Source organism: Sarcophilus harrisii, chromosome 4 (genome assembly GCF_902635505.1).
Source record: "Sarcophilus harrisii chromosome 4, mSarHar1.11, whole genome shotgun sequence".
NCBI lineage: Eukaryota > Metazoa > Chordata > Mammalia > Dasyuromorphia > Dasyuridae > Sarcophilus > Sarcophilus harrisii.
This window is the reverse complement of record NC_045429.1, coordinates 457,208,120-457,234,679: the sequence shown is the minus strand read 5'-3', so window position 1 is coordinate 457,234,679 and position 26,560 is coordinate 457,208,120. Positions and strand designations below refer to the sequence as shown.

The 26,560-nt window shown below is 39.1% G+C and overlaps 1 protein-coding gene across 6 annotated transcripts; it reads right to left on the bottom strand.

Moving 5' to 3' along the window:
- Positions 1-2,311: 2,311 nt before the first annotated feature.
- LOC100919870 (zinc finger protein 271) lies at positions 2,312-24,523 on the bottom strand. 6 transcript variants are annotated; one of them, XM_031968202.1, is made up of 6 exons: positions 24,461-24,523; positions 23,859-24,021; positions 22,428-22,516; positions 17,440-17,566; positions 15,205-15,300; positions 2,312-6,765 (listed from the first exon to the last, which is right to left on the bottom strand). In XM_031968202.1, exons 2-6 carry the CDS (start codon positions 23,908-23,910, stop codon positions 4,151-4,153), a joined length of 2,979 nt encoding a protein of 992 aa, XP_031824062.1. In that variant the 5' UTR covers positions 23,911-24,021; positions 24,461-24,523; the 3' UTR covers positions 2,312-4,150. The 6 variants fall into 6 exon arrangements, with proteins under 6 accessions (XP_031824062.1, XP_031824065.1, XP_031824064.1 ...); XM_031968205.1 differs by having other exon boundaries at positions 24,478-24,514; XM_031968204.1 differs by having other exon boundaries at positions 24,444-24,495.
- Positions 24,524-26,560: the final 2,037 nt, after the last annotated feature.

Below are 26,560 nucleotides of genomic sequence, written 5' to 3'. Positions count from 1 at the left end.
CTGGAGGGCATGGCCACTACCCCTGCACTCCAATCAGTTCTGGTTCTGCTGGCCTTTTCTAGCAATCATCGGGAACAAAGACAGTCCTTCCACCATTCAGTAAAGCTAAGGTGGAGTCCAGAACAACAATACTTCTCCTGACTTCTCTGGAAGAATCTGTTACAGGAAGGTGAGGGGCTTACAATTTGCCAATTCAACTCTGCGTGGCAATCAACCAATTAATAAACATTTAAGTATCTCCTATATGCCAGGCACAGCAATAATAACCAAGGATACAAATGGCAGTCTCTGCCTTGGAGTACATTACAATCTAATGGGAGAAGACAATACACAAAGGGAAGCAGAGAAGAAGGAAGGTATTGAAGAGAACGATGGAGAGATCCACAGGACAGCTGGGTGGTGCTGTACAAGTGCATGCTAAAAAACAAAAACATTTTTAGTTCACTTGAAAATATGAAGAAAACGCTTTTGTCCAATTCCTGGTGATGTAGTGGATACAATGCTGGATCTGGAGAAAGTCTAAATCTGGCCAATCTACTGGGTAATTAAGCCTTCGTAAATCACAATCTTTGTCTGCCTCAGTTTTCTCAACTGTAAAACCGAAGGAAAAAAAAAAATAGCACTCCCCAGGATTGTTGTAAGGATCAAACAAGATAATTGTTGAAAAACACTTAGCACAGTGCCTGGCACATAGTAGGCCTTAATAAAAGTTGATTGATTGCTCTTAGGAAATTGAATAAAAAGTCAAGAATAACCTTTCTCAGAAAATGAATTGAGTAATGATGAAATTTAAATTTTCTTATAGTTAAAATCATTACCTTCCCCATACCCTGAAGTGATCAGACTTTTCTCAACTCCTGGAAAGATTACAGTATTAATATTAATTAGAGGAACTTCAAATTACCTGTTACCAGCTAGGGGTTGGAGGAGAAGATCTTAAGGGGAGTGATCAAAGACAAATGAACTCAGATAATTTTCCACCGGATTTCTGAATGATTGACTAGATTTATTAAAATAAAATGTTAATCTAGAACTGTTTTATGATTTTGTGACGTAATGTTACATCAAATTGCTGTGGAAGAGCAGTGTCCTGAGAACATAGGGGAATGTCAATTTAGACATTTCTCCATTAGAAATATTTGGATTTAAAATAATGACAAAGTAATAAAAAAAAAATGTCCATTAGACAGTAAGCATTAAGCACTCTGCCAAGTGTTAGGGATACAAACACATTTTTAAAAAGGCAGTTCCTGTTCTCAAATACCTTACAGTCTAATGGAAGACAACACATAAAAGATGATGAAAGAAAGGGAGGGGAGAAGGGGATGGAGGTCCTAGACATGAAGGCATGATAGAGAAGTCCAAAAGGGATGCAGCTGGTGACAATGCGGGGAAGCCTGTAATGAGCCCTTTCTCAAAAAAAAGGCTCTGGAGCTTATGGTCCTGTCCTCTGGTCAGAGGATGTTGTCAAGGGAGCAGAAGGTACTGAAATAGATACCAAGCAGATTTAATTCAATGCTGAGATTTCTGACTTGTGCCTAGTAGTAGTACAGCCTTCCTTCACCAAACCCATTCCTCCCTTTTGATTACAGCACTACTTCTTTAAAATAAAAGATTTGGCTTTTTCTATATTTATTTTGCTCATATTGTGTTGCAAGATGTACTCTTATGAAATTTAATTAAGTTTCCAAGGTAATTAAAAGGTTTTCTGTATGTAATACTGAACAATGGGTAACAGTTCAAATCCAGCCTTGGGCACTTAACTGTATGATCCTGGACAAGTCACTTAAATTCCATACACTTCTGCTTCCTCATCTATAAGGATAGCAACTACTTCCCAGGGTTGTTGTGAAGATCAAATGGTAACAATTATCAAAGAGCTTAGCACAGTGCCTGGCACTCAGCTATTACTGCTTCCTAAGAGCATGTTAATGCAATTACATGTGAACATTCTTTCCAAGTTATCTTAGATTTATGGGAACCTTCTCCCATAACTCCAACAAAGACTGACTCAAGACTCAAACTTCTCCCAAAAAGATGTTCCGGAAGTGGTATGATTTCTCTCTTTTGGTTCCTCCTCTGATTCTGGTTCATCTTCCCTGACTTAGCTCATCTTGGAATGGCAGAGGCTATCACTTGACAGACAGACTTTTATTTTGGCTAATATCCCATGTGAATGTCTCACACGTCAAACTTGACTCCTTGCTATGGACAGTTTTCAAAGAAATCCCATTTATCCAAGAATCATATAAAAATGTTCTAAATCGCCAATAAAAGAAATGTAAATTAAAGCAATATTGAATTTCCACTCCATATTTATCAGACTAGAAAAGATGAGTAATGTAGAAAATGATGCTGAAGGAGCTATTGGGAAAATACACTCACTGGTACACTTATGATGGGGCTGGTAAAATGGGTTCAGTCATTCAGGAAAGCAATTCAGTTATGATCCAAAAATTACTAAAATGTGCTTGAGCTTTTACCTAGCTAGATCACTACTAACTCTGTACCCCCAAAGAAGTCAACAAGGAAAAAAAAAATCTCAATATGTACAAAAATATTTATAGCAGATCTTTTTGTAGTAGCCAAAAATAAGGAATTCCTCCTATTGGGGAATGGCTAAATAAATTGTGGCATAATGATGTAATGGAATATTATTTTGCCGTAATAAATGGTAAAGTGAATAGTTACACAGTAAACAAAGATCTCTGTGAATTGATGCAAAGTGAAGTCAACAGAACTAGAACATATTTTACAATAATGTTATAGGAAAAAACGATTCTCAAAAGATGTTACAAGTCTTATGAATACAAATAAAAACCACAATTCCAAAAATTAATATGAAATATAACAATTCCCACCTCACAGAAAAGCAAACGTACTTTAAATGCAGAGAAACATACATTTTCGACACAGACAACGGGAAATGATTTTGCCAGATTATGCAGTCATGTATTAAGGATTTTTTTTATTAAAAAAAATTGCTTAATGAGAGTGGGGAGAAGTGAGTTTTTAAAAATGTGTTGCCTGAAAAATAAATCAGTCTTTCAATAAAATAAACATTTATTAAGCACCTTCTTCTATGTGCTGAGTGTTAAGAGATATAGAAGGGCACAATCATAATTATTACAAAGCATTATTATTAAAACTATTTGTTTTAAAAGAGAATAAATATGCAACACAGAGAAGCAAACCAATAAAAGTATATTTCTGATAAACTCAAAGATCCTAACTACTAAGGACTCAACATGTGATTAAAAAAAAAAAAAAACAACTCCAAGGAAAACAAAAAACTCTAAGTGAATATGGGATTTAGATATAATGGGCGAAATTACAAGCAAATTAGAGGAACAAGGAAGAAATTACCTTTCGTATCTATGGAGAGAGAGCACTTTGCTCTACTCTATAGGTTTTCTGATCTAGTTATGCTGGTCTGCTTACTAGCTGCTTACCCACACAATACTCCCTCATCTTTACCTGTGGGTTTGCATGGGTTACCTCATACCTGTATCTTCCCCTTCCTTACCTCCACCCAGGAATGAGAAATCACCTTCCACTTAGTTTGTATATTTCTTATGTACGTAGTTCTTTTACATGCTGCCTTCTCCATCTGATGTCAATTCCTTGATGCCAACAACTACTTTGCATTTCTTTATATCTACAGCCAGGAAAAAAGTAAGTACTTAAGAAACATTCATTTGTGAAGTAGGGTTTTTTGTACCTTACTCTAAGTATTTGCATTTATTGCTACTGATTTTCATTTTTTAGCCCAATGGTGTGACAATGTTGTTAGGTAGCTCTCTTATATAGTGTTAGCTATCTATCTCAGTTACAAGTCATCTGAAAATCTGATGAGTATACTATTTATACAAGTCATCATTAAAATGTTACACAATTCAAAGCGAAGCACAGATACCCAGGACATTCCACCCAACACAGTGATAATGAAAATTTGGTGCAACTCTATTTATTACATTTTAGTGCTTTTTCCAGTATAAGTGCTCTAATATACAAGGAGGTATTATTCCCTCCCATGGAAGACATTTCTAAATTTGTTATATAAAGTGTCTGTCCAGGATTAATTCTCTATTGTGTAATAATATATCTAATCTGCCTGAAACCCTTTCTATATTAATTATACAAAGGACTTTTATCCTGTCAAAGTTCTATGATAGCTATTAAGGTTCATCCTCTGAGTAAAAGATCTCTCCCTTTCATTATGCATCTCTTTAGCATGAGTTTTCCGATGTGTATTAAGGTTTGACTTTTGGGTAAAAGTTTTCCCACATTCATTACATGTAAAGCGTTTGTTTCCAGCATGATTTCTCTTATGGCTGGTAAGGTTTGCCCTTTGTGTAAAGGTTTTCCCACATTCGTTACAGACAAAGGGTTTTTCTCCAGTATGAGTTCTTTGATGGGTAATGAGGTGGCCACTCTGCCTGAAGCCTTTCCCACATTCATGACATGCATATGGTTTCTCTCCAGTATGAGTTCTCTTATGGATAATAAGGGTCACTCGGTGAAGGAAACTTGTCCCACATTCATTACATACAAATTGTTTCTCTCCAGTATGTGTTCTCTGATGAGTAACAAGGCTTCCCTTTTGAGTAAATGCTCTCCCACATTCATTACATGCAAAGAGCTTCTCTCCAGTATGAGTCCTCTGATGGCTAGTAAGGTTTGATCTTTGGGTAAAGGTTTTCCCACATTCATTGCAAGAGAAGGGTCTCTCCCCAGTATGAGTCCTCTGATGGATCATGAGGTGTCCACTCTGCCTGAAGCCTTTTCCACACTCATTACATATATATGGTTTCTCTCCAGTATGAATTCTCTTATGAACAATAAAACTTACTCTATGTAGGAAGCCTGTTCCACATTCATTACATATAAACTGTTTTTCTCTAGTATGAGTCTTTTGATGAGTAACAAGGCTTCCTTTTTGGGTAAAGGTTTTCCCACATTGATTACATGCAAAGAGTTTCTCTTGAGTATGAGTTCGCTGATGGCTATTAAGGTTTGACCTTTGGGTAAAGCTTTTCCCACATTCATTACATGCAAAGGGTTTCTCTCCTGTATGAGTTCTCTGATGGGTATTAAGATGTGCACTCTGTCTGAAGCCTTTCCCACATTCGTGACATGCAAAGGGTTTCTCTCCTGTATGAATTCTCTGATGGATACTAAGGTTTACTTTGTATCGGAAGCTTATTCCACATTCGCTGCATGTAAAGGGTTTCTCTCCAGTGTGAGTCCCCTGATGGCTAAGTCTTTTCTTTTGAGGGCCTTTCACACGTAGATTAGAAGCTAACGGTTTCTCTCTGGTATGAATTCTTCTATGAGCAACAAGGTTTGCCTTTTGGGTAAAGGCAATCCCACAATCATTACATGCAAAGAGTCTCTCTCTAGTATGAGTTCTGTAATGAGTAATAAGGCTTGACTTCTGAGTAAAGGTTTTTTTACATTCACTGCATGCAAAGGGTTTCTCTCCAGTATGAGTCCTGTGATGAGTAATAAGATTTGCCCTTTGTGTAAAAGTTTTCCCACATTCACTACATATAAAGGGTCTCTCTCCAGTATGAGTCCTGTGATGAGTAATAAGGCTTGCCTTTTGGGTAAAAGTTTTCCCACATTCATTACACGTAAAAGGTTTCTCTCCTGTATGAGTTCTCCGATGGATAACAAGATACGCACTCTGTCTGAAGCATTTCCCACACTCATGGCATGCAAAGGGTTTCTCTTCAATATGAAATCCCTGCTGTGTGGTAAGATTCCCACTCTTTTTGAAGTCTTTCCTGAATTCATTATATCCAAAAAGTGTCTCTCCAGCATGAGTTTTCTGATAGGAATTAAGGTTTATGCTGTTTTGGAAGCCTATTCCACATTTATTATATGCAAAGGGTTTCTTTTCATCATGAATACTTTGTTGCATAATAAGCGATTCCCTTTTGCTTATGCCATATTCATCATACACAAAGGATTTCCCTCTATTATTAATTCCCCTCACACTGAAAGTTTTCTCACTTTCATTAGCTTCAGAGAAAATTTTCTCTCCAGTGTGAATCCTTACAGGTGAAGTAAGGATTTCATCACTGAAAGCTTTCCCACATCCATTATATGCAATGAAATTCTCTCTAGTATAAATTACATTATGTTTATTCAAACTTTCCCTATAGCCAAAAACTTTCTCATCTTTATATTTGTTGTTTTTCTCCCCACTATGAATTTTCTGATATTCAATACTATCTAACCTTCTATCAGAGGATTTTCCCCATTCATTCTGTTCATGTCGTTTTTCTCCAGCGTGAATTCTATGAAATTTAATTAAGTCTGAATGGTAACTAAAGGGCCTTTTGCATTTGGTATATTTAAAAAGTTCTTTTCGGAGGGAGAATGCATCATATGTAATTAAGTAAGGAAAATCACCCCTGAAATTCTTTCCAAAGGACTTACATTTGTAGAGATTTTCTCCCATTATCCCTTTGGATGTCGCAACTAAGTCTGACACAAAAATAACATTTCGAGCACTGTGCTGAGGTACATGTACTTGATTGTACACTGTTCTGGGAGTGACTATTTCTTGTCTCCACTGTCCCTCTTGGGTAGGCTTCAGCTCCTCTATCTTAACATCACCTTCACCTGCTTCTCTCATCTTGTAACGCCAATCTTCTGTATCCTTGCCCAGTCTTATCTTGGATGACATTCCCACGCGAAAGGCCTGCCCTGGATTTGAATCTTTGGGTTCAAAGTTGGTCTTCTCATTACAGGAATCTGAAAAAAAAAAAAGTTTTATTAAGTCAATATTCATTGTTTGCTTTTCTGAGAGAGAGAATCTTAAGAGCAAATTCTGGTTTCTGTCTTACATCATTGAGACTGATGATGTTCAATTTGTCCAGAAATATATTTAGTTCTTACTAACTATGGAGAACTGTGCTTAGTATTGGGGATACAAAGAAAAAACAAAAACAGTTCCTGTTCTTAAGAAGCTTAGATTATAATGGGATCAACAACACAGACATAAATTATAAATATAAGCTACAAAAAGGATAAATTCAATGGAAAACAGTAGCAGATATAGAAAGGTTTCCTGCCCAAGAGTTTATACTTTATCTGGATCTTTAAAGAAATTAAGGTCTCACTTATGTTTAAAAAAAAATAATAAGAACAGATGAGAAGTTACCAACAAAGCAACTAGCTAAGCAGAACGAAATAAATTACATGCAAGGGCATAAGAAAGCACTTAAAGAGGTTATCAAAAACAACACTCAGTAAAAAAAACATAAGTACTTTTGGTAATATAGAATAGAAAAAACACATAGAATGAGGGGAATTAGCTCAGAAAATTTATTCATTTGGTAATTTATTCAACTTGTAATTTATGCAGACACAAGTGACAAGATCTCAAAATCTAAACTTCTGGGAACAACTTATTACTGAGATTCTTCAAAATTTCAAAGAACAAAAACAATGTTTCTGGAAAGTATTTTGTTTTTCCAAAAAAAAAAAAAAAAAACAGTAGGGAAAAGGGAAATTAACCCCAATATTTATTAGTCTCCAAAATTTTATTTTACATCAAATACAACTTTCACAGAACCATTATTTTTTTGTTCAGATACAATATTTCAACATAATTTTAAAAGCAGTCCAGAAAAGTATCACATATCACATATCTAATATGCAAAAGGTTTTAAACAAAAATAAGAAATGACAAAAACCTAAACATGACTGCTTGCTGTGATTAATATTATCATTCAATGTAATAAGGGATCATTATTTTCAAAAATACCAGCCTGTTTACACCAATGTCTTGAATGAAGGAATATACAATTAGCAAATGTAATTTATAAATGACACAAAACTGGAAGGGATAGCTATATATATATATAAATTAGGAATTAAAGAGATTAATAGGCTAAATCAAGGAATTAAAACTAATCCATTTAATAGATATGAATGTCAAGTCCTCCATTTCAAGTGAAAAACTCATTTAGAAAGGTACAAAACAAGGAAGATGTAGCCAGAAGGTGCATCTGAAAAAAGGTATAAGGACTTTAGGAACTTGAAAACTCAACAGAATAAATGTGGTACACATGGCCACCAATCAAGCTAATATTATGTTAGGATATTCTGAGAAGCAAAAAAATGAAGGTCAAAGTCTTGCCCCAGTCAAACCACATCTGTAATATTTTACTTAGTTCTGGAGCTATGTTATCAAAAGAATAATGATATAAACAAGAGTAATAAGCATAGTGAGTTTACCTTGGATCTTGTAAAGAATATGAAGGAATAAGGGATGTAAGTTTACCCTGGACGACAATTTTTTCCCCCACCAGACATGTTTGTTAGGATAATGAGAAAGCCACATAAAAATTTCCACTACTAATGAAAAACCATCTGATGCACCAAAAAATAAATGCAACCTTTACAGGGACATAAAACCAGATGTGTCAGAAGCAGGACAAAAACCTAGGACTACCATATTTTAAGACCTCTCTGTTACACTGCCTCTGTAAAAGATTTATGGGGAATATATAATAATTATTGTCTTTTTTTAACTTAATAGCTTTTTATCTCTTCAATTACATATTAAGATATCCCTCAACTTCTGTAAGATTTTGACTTTATTACAGTTAATGACTATTGTTTTGTACACCTAACCTATTCCACTGATCCACCACTCTACTTTTTCACCAATTCCAAATTGTTTGATGATTGTTACTTTATAAATATGGTTTTAGGTCTGGTACAGCTAGGCCACCTTCCTTTGCATTTTTTCTCATTAATTCCCTTTATATTCTTGACTTTTGAACATAATTGTTGTAAACTTAGCGAAGAGCTCTCATGTAGAAAACCTATTAAACTTCGTCTGCGTGATCCCAAGTTCAAAATTAGGAATCAGTGAATACACTGGCAAAAAGGCAAATCTGCATTAAATTCCCAAAAACAAATAAATAAAATTTCTTAATAAAACATTCTCAAAGTGTCACAGGACACTTAAAGATATAATGGATTACCAAGTCTTGTACCCCAAAGGAATCAAAGAAAAAGTTAAGGAGCCTACATGTACAAAAATATTTATATAGCAGCTTTTTGTGGCAGCAAGGAATTAGAAATTGAGAGGGAGGCCCATTAACTGGGGAATGGCTGAACAAGTTGTGAAATGTGATTGTGATGGAATACTATTGTTCTGTAAGATATCAAGAGCAAGATGCTTTCAGAAAAACCTGGAAGGATTTCTATGAATTGACGTCAAATGAAATGAACAGAAGGGGAGATCACTGTACAAAGTAACAAGATTATAAAGAATGATCAAATAATAGGAATATAAGAATGATCAACTGTGAAAAACTTAACTACTCAGATCTCAACAATGATTTATGACAATTCCAAAGGACTCATGATGAAAAATGCTTTCTATCTCTAGAGGAAGAATAAAGAATTCAAGTACAGACTAAAGCATTTTTTCCCACTTTACTTCTTTTCCTTTTTCTTCCTTTTTTTGCAACATGACTGATATGGAAATATGTTTTGCATATATATATATATATATATATGGGATAGCAAACTGCTTGTAGTCTCAATGGATGGGGGAAAGACTGGAGGAAGGGCAAGAATTTAGTCAGAAAAATAAAAAGTTAAAAAAAAAAGTAACAAGCTTCTTCTCACTGAAGTTCTCTAGGCACAATCTGAATGGTCACTCATCCACTGTGCTACAGATTACATTTTTTTTATCAGTATGAACTAAATGGAAAGGTCTTGTCCAAAAACTAAAGTTTAGTGATTCTCTAAAGTTCCATGAATTTCAATTATGTGGAATTGCTATTTTACTAATCTTTTGAAGAAAGGCGTTATAAATTCTAAAAATTCATATGGATTATTAAAATGAAAAAAATTATAATTACATATAAATGTTTTAACTTATCCATAGAAAGAAGTGAGTGATTTGTGTCTTGGACAGTAATGGGACAAATTCACAAGCCTTTTCTCCTTCTTCAACCATGTGGTCTGTATGAACAAGAAAGGCATGATGACAAGCAGATGAAAACAGTCAACAAATGGAAGATCTAGCTGAAAATACCTCTAGTCCTCCTTTGATAAGGACAGGCTTACTAATCATACAAACCCAAAAGATGATAGAGTTCAAAGAGCTGGATGATTTCCTTTGGATCCTCTCTTCAGGGCAAAGTTTTACTATTCCTGTGGATTTTCAACAGAGTGTAAGAAAAGATCAAAGCTGATGATAAGCAAGGAAGAAAGAATAGTGGAAATGCAATAACCAGTACAGTGGCAGAGAAGTGATGAGGTGAGGGGAAAAAAGAGACACGATAACAGCAGTGGAAGATAGTTGCAAGACTGCAATATTAGAAGTATGAGATACCCCTCAATGCACCGATTCTAACATACGTATTCATGGCTGGAGTGTCATGGCCTATAGATTCCCTACATGTACATGCTACAGCAAAGATATCTATCCAAATCACTCTTCCAATGAGAGCTGTGTATCTGTAAAATCTAACATATATACAGTTAAAGAAAATGATAGTTATAAATAACAACTGTAGAAAGAAAGAATATTCCTATCTATTTTGGAGGGAAAAAGTCATTATAAGAGAACAATGTTTGATAATATAAAAATAAAGTGCCTTTTCACAAGATTTAAACTTGCTTCAAAATACTTTTCACAAGTACTATTGCTAACTATATTCCCCCCTCCCCCTGCCCTTTATTCTGTCTCCCTTCACCTTATCCCTTCTCAAAAGTGTTTTGCTTCTGATCACTCCTTCCCCCTGTAGGCCCTCCATTCTATTACTCACTTCCCCTTCTCATATCACCTTCCCTCCTACTTTCCTGAAGGATGGTACATTTCTCTACCTATATTGAGTGTGTATGTTATTTCTTCTTTGAGCCAATTCTGATGAGAGTAAGATTCACTTCACTGCCCCCCTCAATCCCCTTTCTCTTCCTCTCCATTATAAAAGCTTTTTTTTTTTTTAACTTCTTTTATAACAGATAATTTATGGCATTCCATCCTCTCCCTTTTCCTTTCTTCTAGTACATTCCCCTCTTCATCCTTTAATTTTCTCCTTTTAGATATTATCCTTTCATTCACATACATTTCATAATGTACTTGAATTCTTTATTCTTCCTCTAGAGATAGAAAGCAATTTTCATCATGAGTCCTTTGGAATTGTCATAAATCATTGTTTAGATCGGAGTAGTTAAGTCTTTCACAGTTGATCATTCTTATATTCCTGTTACTTGATCATTCTTATAATATTCTTGTTACTTTGTACAAGTACATATGCCCTCTAGCTATCTATCTACCTATATTCTTTCTAATGAGAATTCTTTAGATCTATATGTATCCTCCCATGTGGGGAGTATAAACAAATTAACTTTTATTGTCTCTTATAATTGCCTGATTTTTCTGATTACCACCCCCTCTCCCCCATCCTCCTCCTGAGTCCTGTATTTGAGGGTCACATTTTCTCTTCATCTCTGATCTATTCATCACAAATTTTGCTGTTTCTTTTTAATTGTTGCTTTTCTGTCTAGATATATGCTTAATTCCTTGAATAATATTTTCTAGTTTTTTTGAGGAATTGAAGGGCAAATTGTTTACATACAGTTCTTTTCCTCTTATTGAAGGTTAGGATAACATTTGCTCTTCTTCAATCTTTTGGTCATTCCCCTTCTATTTTCCATGACTTTTCAATTATCATCCATAGTGACTCAGTGGTATACAAATACAGCCACAAATGCAAAAAAATAGTCACTGTTTCCATGTTAGATTTGTATGTGAGATATAAGGATATGACAGCATTTGGGACATCACATTTTTTAAAAAAGCAGATTTCTCTGATGAAAGCCTCATTTCTCAAATGTATAGGGAACTAAGTCAAATTTATAAAAAAATAGTCATTCCAGAATTGTTTTTTGGTTTTTTTGCTGAGGCAATTGGGGTTAAGTGACTTGCCCAGGGTCACACAGTTAGGAAGTATTAAGTATCTAAGACCACATTTGAACTCAGGTCCTCCACTGCACCACCTAGCTGCCACACCCAAATTGTTTAATGAGAAAAACATATGAAGTTTTCAGAGGAAGAATCAAGCTATTTATAGCCATATTAAAAAACCAACACTCCAACTCACTATTGATTGGAGAAATGCAAATTAAGACCATTATGAATACTACCTCATAACTGTTAGATTAGTTAATGGGCCAGGAAAGGAAAAGGACAAATATTGGAAGGAATGTGGAAAAAATGAGACATTAATGCGTTGTTAGTAGAATTGCGAACTGATTCTACCATTCGATAGAGCAATTTGGAACTATGCCCAAAGGGCTATAAAATCAAAGTTACTCTTTGATCTACTAATACCATTACTAGATGTGTATCCCAAAAGATATTTTTTTTACAAAGAGAAAAGGACCCATATATATGATAATATTTATACAGCTCTTTTCTCAGGGCAAAGTACGAATTGAAGGGATACCCATCAACTGGGGAATGGCTCAATATAGTGCAGTATGTGTTTGTGATGTTACTGTTCTATGGGAAATGGGATGCGCTCAGAAAAAAAAAAAAAATTGGAAAGTCCTCCATGAACTCAAGCAACGTGAAACGTACTAAATACAAAGTAACAGCAATGTTTTGGGATGACCAGCTGTGAATGACTTTGCTATTCTCAGCAGTATAATGATCCAAGACTACTCTAAAGGACTTCTGATGAAAAATGCTATCCATATCCCAGAGAATGAATTGATGGAGTCTGAATGAACATTCAAGTATAATTAAAAAAAAAACAAAAAAAACCTTTATTTTTCTTGAGGCCTTTTTTGGGGGGGAAGCTCTATTTTCTTTTACAATATGAGTTATGTAAATTTTTGCATAAATACACATGTGCCTTTTCAATGAGAAGGTGAGGAGGAGGGGAAGGGAGAGAATTTCGAACTTAAAAGTTTTAAAAATATTGAAAAAAAAGTTTTACGCGTAATTAGGAAAAATAAAATATTACAGAAAAAAGAGATAGCAAGGTTTCACAAAGAAGTCATGCCAGGCACTGCTAAAATAATAGCGATGTCTTTTGATTCTGCATAAATTGGATTTAAATGAGACAAAAGTTGCACGAAGTAGTCAGCCTCACTCTCTCCTCTAAAGCCACCATTATCCTATGATGGCAGGACAAAGTCGAGACGGGAAACCTATTAATCAATAAATTAGGGGAATGCTTTAAGTATGCTTTACCTAGTTTGAAACCTAGTGTTTGATTTAAAAAAAAAACAAGTCATACTATTCTTGTAGGAAAGATGGAGAATTTAAGATTAGGACTTAAAATATAATCAAGACTCAGAAATGACTGGTCTCAAAGTATAGTTGTTGAGAACCCTACATCAATATGGGAAGAGACTTCAAGGCCATACCTTTAATCTATGTATATCACCATATACATAAATATATCTATACACTATATGAGCTGAAACAAAGTGAAATCAATTAAATCAGGCAACATGCATAAAAACTATAATACTATAAATAGTAGAAATACAAACATATACAGAGAGCTGTATGTATATAGAAACACAAACATATATGGAGAGCTGTATGTATATGCACATGTATATGTATAGCTGTATGAATATGTACCTACATTTATGCATGCAGGGCATTTTTAATAGAGGCAATGCAACAAAGAAACTTCATTTGAAGGAACAAAAGATTGAGGATCTTAAGGTAAACTGTGGAACAAAAACAGGACTATATATGGGACCTTTCTTCCTGTCTTTGACCTCCTTGAGATATATGCTTAGTAGTGGGGTCTCTGGGCTAACGTGTATATGCATTTTAGTCACATTCTCAGTTTTTTTATGGCAAGATGCCCACACTATTTGACTACTGGAAGAACTTTGAACTGTCTCAACCATTCTGGAGAGTACCCTGGAAGGAGGGTTAGAAAATGCATCTCCTTGGAATCAGAGATCCCACTATTATGTAATATCTCAAAGAAGTAAAAGACAGAAGGGGTGCCATATACAAATTATTCCTAACAGCATCTAAGAGCTAAGAGATCATGCTCACTGACTGGGAAGAATGTTTTTTAAAATTATGGTATGTTAATATAATTGAACATTCCATGAAAACGATAAAAATGATAAAAAATTCTGAGATGCAAGAAAAGACATGAATTGATACCATGTAAGATAAGCAGAACCAGGAAAACAAAATATTTGGTGAATAAACAAGATAAATGGGAAGAAAGGAGAAAAACCCCAAATCAAACACTGCATAATTATAATAACTAAATTTGGGCCTAAAGAAGAGATGAGAAAATGTGTCTGCTGCCTCTCTTCTTCACTGCAATAGGAGACAAATGTGGAACACTATTTTTATACTAAATTGATGTGTTACTTTTCTAGATTCATAGATGGATGGCTTATGGTGGCAGGTGAGAGAGCAGGAGAAGCATGAAATTGATGTGAGAAAATCAGAATGAGGCATACATTTACTTCCAAACATGGTGGGTGAGTGCATAAATTTGTTTTGTGTGATTTCAGTTATTTATTATAGAGTATGTGGGATAGTAGAATATTGAGAGTGATACCTAAAAAAGGAATAAAGGAGAGGAATGAGAACTTAAAAGAACACACAAAACATAACCTTCTTTTAGGGGAAAACAAGCACAAGTTTGAGAATGAAAAGCTAAATTTCTCGTATTATTTAAAAACCCTGGAAACTTGAAGAACATCTACTTGCCATTTCATAAGATGTTCTCTTTTGCAGTTGTTTGTGTAAATGTTCACTGTTGTTGGTGTAAAGTGTAGAATAACACAAAGAAATTTTTAGCAGGGAAAAAATAAATTTAAAAATGTAAAGCCATTTTAAAAAAACAGAATTTTAAAAGATGATAAACAAAAAACAAAAGCTAAAAAAAAAAACAAACCCTCTTCTTACTCTCCAATAATTTCAAGAATTCAGATGAATACATTTCTGGGATACATCAAATCCATTTAATTCCAAGGAGTTATAAAATGTAAGCCAGCAGGGCTACAGAGAGAAGAGACATTACATGGAGACGTCTCTTTAGAAAGGAATAAACAAGAACTATAAAATGGTCATATCCTCATGATATCATCACAAAAGTTCAGCAACCCACCCAATCTAGCTCAAGGTTCCTTGCAACAAGGCCCATTTGCCTGATTTTCACTCACCTGGACATGTGCCACTGGAGACTTCTCCCTCTGGCATCCATGGCGCCTCTCGCTTCTCAAAAAGGGAGACCATGTCCATTGTGGAGACAGGAATTCCTATATATGGGGAGAAAAGAGAACACGATCACATCAGGAAGACATCTAAGAGCTAATAAGAGGCAGAGGAAGCTCAGAGGGTGGTACTAACTCCCTCTGTATTCTAAGAGAACATGGATTATAATTCTAGGCCAAATTCCTCACCTCCCTACCCTGTACTGTCTGTCCCAGATGCTAGAGAACGGTGTTTGGGTGGTTTGCCCAAACGTAATCTGGACAACAGACTATGGTCTTTTTCCCTGTGTCCTTTTTCTGTGTGACAATCAGCTCACAAGACTCAAAATGGTCCAGACCTGATGCAACCAGGACAAAAGCATGGGGAGCCTTCACCACCCGCAGTGAACCATCCTTCAAGTCAAATCAAACCAACCAACATATATCAAGCTTTCTCTTGTGCTAACCTTTGAGAATACAAAGAAAAGCAAAAACCGACTCATAATCCCATGGAAGAAGACAACAGCTGTGTACAAATGGGGGAATATAAATACATGAGCTGCACATGCACACAAAATAAAAAAGGGGGAAGGCCCTAGAATTAAGGGTGATCAAGAAAGGCTTCTCTTGAACAGGAGGATTTTAGCTGAAAACGGCTAAAATCCTGGGAACTGAAGAAGCTGGAGAAGCCAAAAAACAAAGACGAGGAAGAAAGTTCTAGGCATGCAGGGCAGCCACTGAAAACAGGCGGAAGATGGCATGTCCTTGTCTGAGGAGTGGCAAGGCAGCCAGTGCCCTGGGATCCCCAAGTGAAGAATAAGACTACCAGAAAGGGGCTGGGGGCCAGATTATGTAGGGATTTTCTGAGGATTGATGCTGGAGGTAACAAGGAGCCTGGAGTTTACTCAATTGGGGAGGGAAAAGGAATGGGACAGGATCAGATCCGAGTTTTAGGAAGAAAACCTAATTGGACCTCGGAGAAATAGATGGACTGGAGGCAGAGAAATCAAGAGAAGCTGCTGCACCAGCAGTGCTGGTGTGGGGGAAGCAGGGCCTGCCCGGGTGGAGAGCTGGAGTAGGGAGGATCTGAAGGCAGAACCAACTGGCCCACAGGATGGGACAAAGGAGGAGGTCCAGGTGGCAGGAGGACCCCACTGAAGCTCCCGCAGCATTAGCGGGGTCCACCTTCCCTAGGCAGGGGCCCACCAAGGCCAGCAGATTCCACCCAATGTGGGACCTGCGAGAATCTTCTACTCACACAGCACAATCAGCCCAGGAATTCTGCACTCTGCGCAGCTGTTCTCGATGGTTGGGGAAAGTAAGTATGCTGCCCAATCCCATAAACATAAGACCCAAGAAAGAGTGGACATCTCGGAACAGCAGCAAGATCTGCGGCTCCCTCCTTTAGAGGGATCTAGGTCCCTTTAATAAAGAGCTTTGGCCCAGAGCTTTGCCTTTGTTTCTCCATTTGGGAGTGAAGGGAAATCGGAGTTCAATTTTGGAAGCTTAAAACGTCCACGTGACATCCACTAGAAGCTTCCAATAAGCAGCTGGAGAAAAGATCCTGGAGGTCAGCAGAGGCTGGATAGATCCAAGAATGATCAGTATAGAGAAAGGACACTGAATCCCTCGGAGCTGGTGAGAGCATCCAACCACATCTTACAGCTGGGAGAAGAGGAGGCTTGAGCCTTGGGAGAAATTCCCAACGGGTAGGCGCAGCCCTGGCAAAAAACCAGTGAAGGAGGCTGGCAAGAAGTGGGGGAGCAGGAGAGGGCAGGTCCACCCATCTCCTCTGGCTCATATCCTCAAACCCGGGCCGAACATCCTCAGAGAGCAGAGAGGGAAGCCGAGCTCTTCTGTCTTGGGGAATTCCCAAGTTCCTTTAATGGAAAGAAAGGCCCACCCTTTTACTCTTAATATGTAGCACTATTTTTGGACTTAAGGTGAATCCCACACCAGAGGCAGTGGGTTTGAACAGGTACAACACACATACTCAAAGAGAAATTCCAAAGAATAGGAATAAAAGACACAATCAAGGAAACGTGAGCAGAAAAGACATTGAGCTGGTCACATGATGAGAGTGAAAAAATACAGGCGTTCCCACAAACGCTAGTTATTAAATCATAAGAGTGGAAGCTCATGGGCTGAACCTGACATAGCAAATTTATGGAAGAATAGGAGTCCTGGGACAGACAGGGCGCTTACCCACTGAGACAAGGTTCTCGTAGTTCTCCAGCATCACATTCCTGTACAGGTCCCTCTGGGCAGGATCCAGATGCTCCCACTCCTCCCAAGTGAAGTCCACAGCCACGTCTTTGAATGTCACTGATTCCTAAATCAAACCCATAACTGCTTAACCAGAAAACATTCCTCCAAATGCTTTTTCATTACCTACTTCTAGAGTGTCTCCATTTGGACTAGATTCAGTAGCTCAAATTCACATTCGCAAATCCCTTCTGCAAGTAAACCCAAGAAAATCATGACCTCAACCAATAAACAATAAACATTTATTGTGCCCCAATTATATGCCAGGCACCATGCTAAGCACGAGGGATACAAAAAGGCAAAAAACAAACAAAAAAACCCTGCCCCCAAGGAGTTTACAATCTAATGGGGGAGACAACATGCAATCAAATACGAACAAAGCAAGCTATATCAAGAATAAATAACCAATAATAATAATAAATGATAAAGGGAAGGCACTGGATTTAAGAGGGATTGGAAAAGGCTTCCTATAAAGTGGAATTTTAGTTGGGACTTAAAAGAAGCCAGGGAGGTCAGAAGTCACACCTTAAGATCCCCAAATCATACCAGAGGATTCACAAACACCTGATTGTTACATACATAACACTTACAATGGCGATCAAACTCCAAATATTAATGTCTACCCTTTGGGTTTTCATTCTCCTTCACTGATCACCTACTAATTCTAGAGAGATTTATTCAAGTGGTGGTATACCAGAAAGGGTTTAACAAGTGAAGAGTTCTTCCTGGTTCCAAGCACTAATAACATGCTGTTCTCTCTCCTGGGTCACCATCTCCTTTGTACTGTGGAGACCTGGAATAAAATCCTGCCCTCCTTATTATGACAACATTTAAGTACTTACAATATAAAGAGATCAAACAGTGCCCAGTTCTAAGGAAAAGCTTTTCTCCAATATGTCAGGGTTCTCTGACTTTCTTGGTAAGGATACTTCTCTGCAATGGCCACAATTGGAATCCAAGCACATCTCCTCAGCGTGCATTGTCTTTGTTTCCATCATCCAAAGACCTCCACAAATGCTCCAACCAATAAGCAGGAACCTTCTTCTCTCTTCTCACATAGGTTTACCTGGGCAGCCTGGGAGACAGCCCTCTCTCATCCCTCATTCTCCCTGCGTGACTTGTCCACCTCAATTTCCAGTCATACTTTTTGGGTTGACAACTCTTGCGGTGATTCTTAGGCACAATTCTTTACTGGTAATATGCTGCAATGTTTACCCATCTCATGTCCTTCTGTAGCCCTTTAGTCTTCTCAAAATATGAATTCTTCTGAGACAATGGTAGTGCATGATTCACAGCCATAATGAACCACTAGGAAAACAATGGTGATGTTTTATTTCATGCAGAAGCCTAAGGTCATTAAAAGTGTTGCACAGATACCCTTCGATCCAGCAATATCACTACTAAGTCTGTATCTCAAAGAGATCATAAAAGAGGGAAAAGGACTCACAAATACAAAAAACATTTATAGCAGCTCATTTTGTAGCGGCAAAGAATTGAAAACTGAGGGGATGCCCAACAAATGGGGAATGGCTGAACAAGCTGTGGTATATGAATGGAATGGAATACTACTACTGTGTTATAAGAAATGACGAGCAGGCAGATTTCAGGGAAAAAACTGGAAAGACTTACATGAATTGATGCTGAGTGAAGTAAGCAGAATCAGGAGAACCTTGTATATAATAACAGAAACATCGTGTGATGATCAACTATGATCGACTTAGCTCTTCTCAGCAATACAATAATCCAAGACAATTCCAAAAGACTCATGATGGAAAATACTATCCACATCCAGAGAAAGAACTGATGGAGTCTGAATGCAGATTGAAGCATATAATTTTCACTTTGTGGGGTTTTTTAAAATGGTTTTTTCCTTTTTCTGTTTCTTCTTTTACAACATGACTAATGTGGAATTATGTTTAACATGACTGCATTTGTATAATGGGAGGGAGAAAAATTTGGAACTCAAAAATTTTACAGAAAAAAGAACAGTGAAAACTATCTTTACATGTAATTGGAAAATATAATTTTAGTTCCATTTTATTTACAACAGTTTCCCAAATGTTATTCTGCTGCCCTCTTCCATTTGCTTAAGTATAGATTTATTTCATTTTTAAACTGCACTATCTGAACATACTATATTAATTTATGGCCTAATACCAAGGCCAATAACTGTAACTGCTTTTCACATTCTGGACAACAGTCATTTTTCCCAGCCTTGGCTTTTCCGGTGGGAATATCTAGGTCAAAGTACTTTGAGTCATTCAGGAGGCTGCCCAATGTGCCGAGTCTTAATGAAGCCAGAGAAAAATGTGCTATGAGAAAGAGTATTTGGAAAATATCTTTTTGACAGGAATGATTATTTCTTTGTTGTATTAATAACTAATTAATGAATTAGGACCCAAGTTTTTCCCCTTTTCTATTTCTTCATTTAGAAATCAGCTCTGGTAGGTTATTCAGGCAGAATTTGAAGCACTGGGCTGATACTGAAAGGAAGAACTCAGATTTTTTTCAAAAGATAAATAGACTCCAGCCCATTGTGTTTTACATAAGATGGGTCAGATGGGTGATATCAATACAAGTAATTCTCTTCAACTAAAACTGAATGTTATAGTCCTGGCCCCAACTCTCATAACATTTATTCTTCTCCTTATGTGTTAACCAATCAGAGTCAATTGCTACTTTCAGGAACACCTATTCTTCCAGGAACACCCATTCTTCCAAGGGCATATAAGAGTTGAATGGGTTCCACACTGGTCTTTGGTTTAAGAGAGACAGCCAAACTACCAGTCTTTTACTAATAATATGCTAGTATTAATATGATTATTATACAGAAATTACATCTCAAACTTTCTATACATTATATTTCGTTGATAATCTTTAGCAAGACAATCCCTATGATTATAGTGTCTCCCTCTCTGAAGCCATGCTTGACATTAATAACCCAGAGATCATCCAAATATTATCTTTATTGTTATATCAACCAAATAAGCTTCTATTCCCTTAGCCTCTCTGATGTACACACATTGTTAAGAGGTTTCAATGTCACATTTTTACTCTATAGGATGAAACACTAACTTATAGTAAACAATCAATTCAGGGAGACTTTTTATTCTGCATCTTTCACTAAAGCGACACGTTGTATACTATAAGACAGGTACCAAACTTGCAGCCAGGCTACACTGTGGCAAACATAGATTAAAATGTAATCGGACAAGAGAACAAGGGGCAGCCAGGATGGGCAGTGGAGAGAGCACCAGGCCTGTAATCAGGAGGTGCAAGAGTTCAAATCTGTCCTCAAGACAATTATTAGCTGGATGACAAGCCTGGGCAAGTCACTTAATCTGATTATTTCCAAAAACAAAAATATAACAGATTGTGAATCATGTTCATACGTAGTTTTTTAATTCAACATGTGGCCCACAGGGATCCTTATGTCTACAGTTTAATGACTTCTATTTTAAACTGAGGTGGCAATCATTCCTGCAGAGTACTTTTGGGTTAGACTTTGCTTGTTCCCTTCTCATGCTTTCTCACCCTGTTATGTGGGCATTTTTTTTCTCACATATTTTGTAGAGATGGGAAAGTAATTCTATAGGTCTGTAGATGTTTCCTAAAATCTTCTGTCTAGCTTTTTCTAGAATATTTGGTGACTTTTCCAAGTAGCTAGAAAATGTTTTTTCATGGGGTTCTTGGAAGCCTATCCTTCAATGCTCACAATACCATATGTCCTCCCGAATAGATGTCAATATCTGACTTATTCCAGATGCTTTTTTAAAATTTTCTTCACTGTAATTTCTACTTCCCCATGCTCCATGGGATAGTTTGTAAATTTAGAGTATGAATATGGTGGCTCCAATGTCCCTGTTGGCTATGAAATGGCTATGGTTTCCTATTATCCTCATAATAAAAGAATCATTGAGTTGGATTAAGACCTGGAAGCCTTAAGTTCAAGAAACACCTGTTTAAGATCCCACTATACAGCACTGCTGATGAAGGTGACCTTGCCTTTTCTTTACGAGCTCCACTCTGTCTTGGCAACTCATTCCATACTTTGATATTTTTGTCAGAAAAGCCAAACTGCTTCTAGTTAAGTACTCAGTGCCCAAGCAGATCAAGCCTAAGTTTTCTTTATGAAATCTCTTCAAAGGAGTTAGCAAAACATTCCCATTCTAACTCAGTCATCTCTACTCTAACCCAAATAACACTAACCCATTCAACTGATGTAAATATTTGACATCATCATCACCGAGATCCACTCTGTATACTCTCCTCTGGATACGCTCCTGCTTGTTAATCCTCTACCTAAAAAGTGGGGCTCCACGAAATTCATGATACCCAGAATGGCAGTGCCAGCATGAAGTACCAATGAAGAATGCCTTTTATTTCCCCTTGTCTCAGATCTAGTTCCTTCCTTCCTCCCTGCTCTCTCCTGCATTCTCCCTATCTGTCTCCTTCTTTCTATTATACCCCTTCACCTGTATCTTTCCTGCTTTTAAGTCTATCCTACAGCAAAATGTGAGAGCCTTGGGGGCAAGGGCAGTTTCATTTTTATCAGGGTATTGCCTGTGGATCAACTTTATAAATGTTTGCTAAATTTTAAGGACAAAAATCTTAATTGAAATCTAGTCAACTAGTACAACATTTTGACTAACCTTTATATGCTAATCTCTCACCATTCATCTACCAGCATAAGAGGTAACTGCTTTTCAAATCACATACATTTGTCCTAAAACTTCCTAATTTATATAATATATTTGGAGATATTCCAATTCTGTTGATCTGACTTCTCTGTCTGTGATCAGAACAGTTAGAGGCTTCAGAAGGACTGGATACACTGAGAGGTGAAAGGAAAGAAATGTTACTCTTAGAATAGATACATGACATGAAAAAGTACACAGGAAAGAAAGCCTGAGTCAACTTTAACTCACCTGAATCTTTGCTGTCAGGAACCCAAAAGTCACTCCCGCCTCACTCTCTGTAGTCCCATTTTGGGGAAGAGCCAATGCTTGAGAATGAGCTGCTCCAAGAAAAAAAGTCAAAGTCATTCTAAGTGTAAAGTCCTTCTACAAAGTCCTCCCATAAAGCACAGCCCTCTCTCTCTCCACAAAGTCGTCCTGTAAAGCACAGTCCAGTTTCCCTTTAAAAAGTCCTGTAAAGCACAGCCCTGTCTCTCTTCACAAAGTCCTCCTGTAAAGCACAATCCAGTTTCCCTTTAAAAAGTCCTGTAAAACACAGCCCAATTTGCCTCTACAAAGTCCACTCAGAAAGCACAGCCCAGATCTCCTTTACAAAGTCCTCCATTCTCACTTTTTTTTGTTGTCCACTTGTTATTTTGTTTCCTTACTCATTTACTTTCTTTTTTTGAGCTGATTTCTCTTGTGCAGCAAGAGAATTGTATAAAAATGTTTATACATATTGGATTTAACATATATTTTAACAGGTTTAGCATATATTGAATTACTTGCCACCTGGAGGAAGGGTGGGGGGAAGGAGAAAATCTGAAACACAAGGCTATGCAAGGGTCAGCGCTGTCAAATTATCCATGCATATGTTTTCAAAGTAAAAGCTTTATTAAAAAATAAAAATAGCTGATTAAAAAATTAAAATTAAAAGAAAAAAAAAAGTCCTCCTTTATAGCACAGCTCTGTCTCCCTTTACAAAGTCTGTAAAGCACAGTCCTGTCTCTCTCCACAAAGTCCTCCTGTAAAGCACAGCCCAATTTCCCTCTGCAAAGTCCTCCTGTAAAGTACAGCCCAGTTTCCTTTTAAAAAGTCCTGTAAAACACCGCCCAATTTCCCTCTACAAAGTCCTCCTATAGAGCACAGTCCAGTTTCCCTTTACAAAGACCTCCTATAAAGCAGTTTCCCTCTACGAAGCCCTCCTTTACAGCACAGCGCTGTCTCCCTTCACAGAGTCCTCCTGTAAAGCACAACCCCGTTTTCCTTCACAAAGTCCTGTAAAGCACAGCGCTGTCTCCCTCCACGAAGTCCTCCTTTACAGCACAGCGCTGTCTCCCTTCACAAAGTCCTCCTGTAAAGCACAGCCCCGTCTCCCTACACAAAGTCCTCCTGTAAAGCACAGCCCCGTCTCCCTTCACAAAGTCGTTCCGCTTCCTCCGTCCCACGGTCGGGGTCACCCCCCCACGCGGCTCTCTGCCCTTCTCCAGATGCTAATTACTGCGAGGATGCACCAGACAAAAGGGTCCCTCACCCAGGGGCCTGCACACAGCCCAGGAGGCGCTTCCCGACGCGACGCGTGCTTATTGTCCAGGAGGAAGACTGAGGCAGCCCGAGCGCGGGGCCGGAGGGGCGACAGTTACGTCATCCTCCCTCTCCTCCCCGCCCCCGAGCCATTCTCACCTCGGTCCCGAAGCACGAGGGCGCCCGCCTCCAGGGCCGCCCCCGCCTCCATGGCCGCCCCCTCCTCGCTGTTTCTCGGGGTTCTGAATTCAGCCTTGTAGCCCACTGGGTGCTAGGAGGGTCAGGAGCCTGCCAGGATGGGCTCCTTCTGCATGGCGGGATCCTGGGTTTGGGGGGGGGAAGGCTCTTTTCCTCCTCCTGGGGAGGGGCTTCACTGTCTAGGAAAGCGGGGCGGGGGGCTCCTCGAGAGCTACCACCCCTCCCCCCGCCCCCAATCCCTACAGGATGAGAGGCGGCCCAGAAATGACCAGAACGCGGGAGGCTTTTAGTCACGGCAAAGCCCCCGGCGTAAGGCTGGAGAGGGTGCGGGGGTGGCCACCCCCCTCCCCCGCGGCCCTCAGGGGCTCCACCAGCGCCCCCAGCAGCCACAGCCACCCGGACACAAAAACTGCGGCCTCCCCCACACACCGAGTCCCTTTCTCACACACACACACGCATTGGCCCATACACATGCAATCGCCTCCCCCACCCCCCACAAACAGTCACACCCACCGCCTCACACAACCTCCACGCACCGCCCCCTACCCTGGTCCCCAAACAACCTCTGGCTCGCACCCACGTGCAACGCGCGCCAGGAGCTGCGCCTGCGCACTCAATCTGCCCTGCCCCCCCAGGAAGCGCTCTCCCGCAGTTAGAAAGGAGGAAGAGGAAACGGAAGCAGAGACTCGGCGCTTGCGCTCTTCTTCAGTTAAGTCCTACGTCCTCTGGTGTGGGCTCGGGAGCTAAAGTCAGGGCAATTAGGAAAGTTCTGGGCTCGCTGTGTGCGCTGATTTTCTCACTCACCCACCCAACCAGCGGTTCTAGGGAACTAGAGCCCCGTCAGGTACCAAACTTGGTCAAAGCGTGACCGGAAAAGTATCACAGAGCAACGCGCTCTGCCACAACCCTCACAGGAAAGGCAAAAAGAGCGACGTGCCCTACGCCCGGAAGAGCCTCTCGAAGCATTCTGGGAAATGGAGTCCGGGCCCTGGACCTTATCTCCCAGAAGAATCCGCGGTCACCGTCAATTAAGCAGTAATAACTGTCCTTCCCCTCCTTTCCCGCCACTGCCGCCCCGCACTTTGGGAGAGTCTATCCTGCTACTCCTAGAAGGGAAGGAGCAGAGTCAGACACTCTTCCCCTTCCCCCCAAGACCCTTACGGATTCTTTGGGAATCCCCTTCCCCCTCCCCGTTGTGATTACAAGTGGGGACAGAATGGCATTTCCCTCCTGGTGGCTTGTGAGCTTGGAAAGGAGATCGTGAAAGTGGGTGACCCCAAGGCCTTGCCATCGCTAGCCATTATGGAGGCAGGTAGTGCGGGGGGACACTCTCCAGAACGGATCCAACCTTAGTCTGCCTCAGTTTCCCTAACTGTGTCTGCTCAGGTGGACACTATTTGAATTCAGTAAATGTCGATTGATGACCAGCTGATAGATTGGAATGGCCTCAGGGGCCAAGAAGTGTTGGCGAAGCTGAGCTGGCCCGGAGTGTGCAGAGAAGGGCAATGATGTGGGGTTCGCGGGTATAACGGGCTCCTTCCCCGCAAGGGAAGCAGAATGTACTTTCCCTACTGGTCATTGTCCAGCCACTCCTCCTCTCTGCGCATTTAGGAAGGACAGAAATTGCTGTTCTGCCACCCATTTGGGGATCTCTTCTTTGGCCTCAGAACTTGTATTTCAGCTCTGGTGACGGGTCCACGGGTTTGTTTCCTCCGCTATCGTGGAGTCCTTTCCCAGGGTGGTTTGCTCTACCACCTTCAGCCTCCGGGACGAACTGAGTCCTGAAAATGGCAAATGCGGGAGGGCCTGTAGGAAAGCAGGTCATGGAGGATTCCTGGTGGAGTTGTGAACCTGGCCAGCCATTCTGGAGAACAATGTGGAATCGGCTTGGGGGGAGGAGAGGAGGAAGAGCCATATCCCATAACACCTCCTTGGAAAGGGGCCCACGTGTGCAAAAATGTTTGTGCCTTTTTTGTAGGGCCAGAAACTGAATGTTATGGAATATTATGGGTCTGTAAGAAATGATCAGCGAGATGATTTTAGAGAGGCCTGCAGAAACTTAGATGAACTAATACTAAGTGAAGTGAGCAGAACCAAGAGAACATTATACACAGCAATAACAGGGATGATCAGCTCTGATGGACATGACTTTTTTCAACAATGAGGTGATTCAGGTCAATTCCATTGGATTTATGATGGGGAGAGCCAATTGCATCCAGAGAGAGGACTGTGGGAACTGAGCGTGGATCACAACATAGCATTTTCACTCTTTTTGTTGTTGTTCACTTGCGGTTTGTTTTCTTACTCATTTTTTTTTTTGGATCGGATTTTTCTTGTGCAGCAAGATAATTGTATAAATATGTTTACATATATTGATTTAACATATATTTTAACATGTATATCATATATTGGATTACTTGTCATCTGGGGGAAGGGTTGGGGGGGGGAAGGAGGGAAAAATTTGGAAAACAGGGTTTTGCAAGGGTCCATGTTGAAAATATCAATGCATTTGTTGGTGGAGTTGTGAATGAATCCAACCATTCTGGAGAGCAATCTGGAATTATGCCCAAAAAGTTATCAAACTGTGCATACCCTTTGACCCAGCAGTACTCCTACTGAGCTTATACCCCAAGGAGATACTGAAGAAAGGAAAGGGACCTATA

What these genes read in the sequence shown, in the direction of transcription:
- LOC100919870 (XM_031968202.1), bottom strand. Translation starts at nt 23,910, where the DNA reads ATGGAGGCGGGGGCGGCCCTGGAGGCGGGCGCCCTCGTGCTTCGGGAC. An exon ending in CCTCGTGCTTCGGGACCGAG is followed by an intron (nt 22,517 to 23,858) that starts GTGAGAATGGCT and finishes TTCTTGGAGCAG; the next exon opens with CTCATTCTCAAGCATTGGCT. An exon ending in CTCCAGTGGCACATGTCCAG is followed by an intron (nt 6,766 to 15,204) that starts GTGAGTGAAAAT and finishes TTTTTTTTTCAG; the next exon opens with ATTCCTGTAATGAGAAGACC.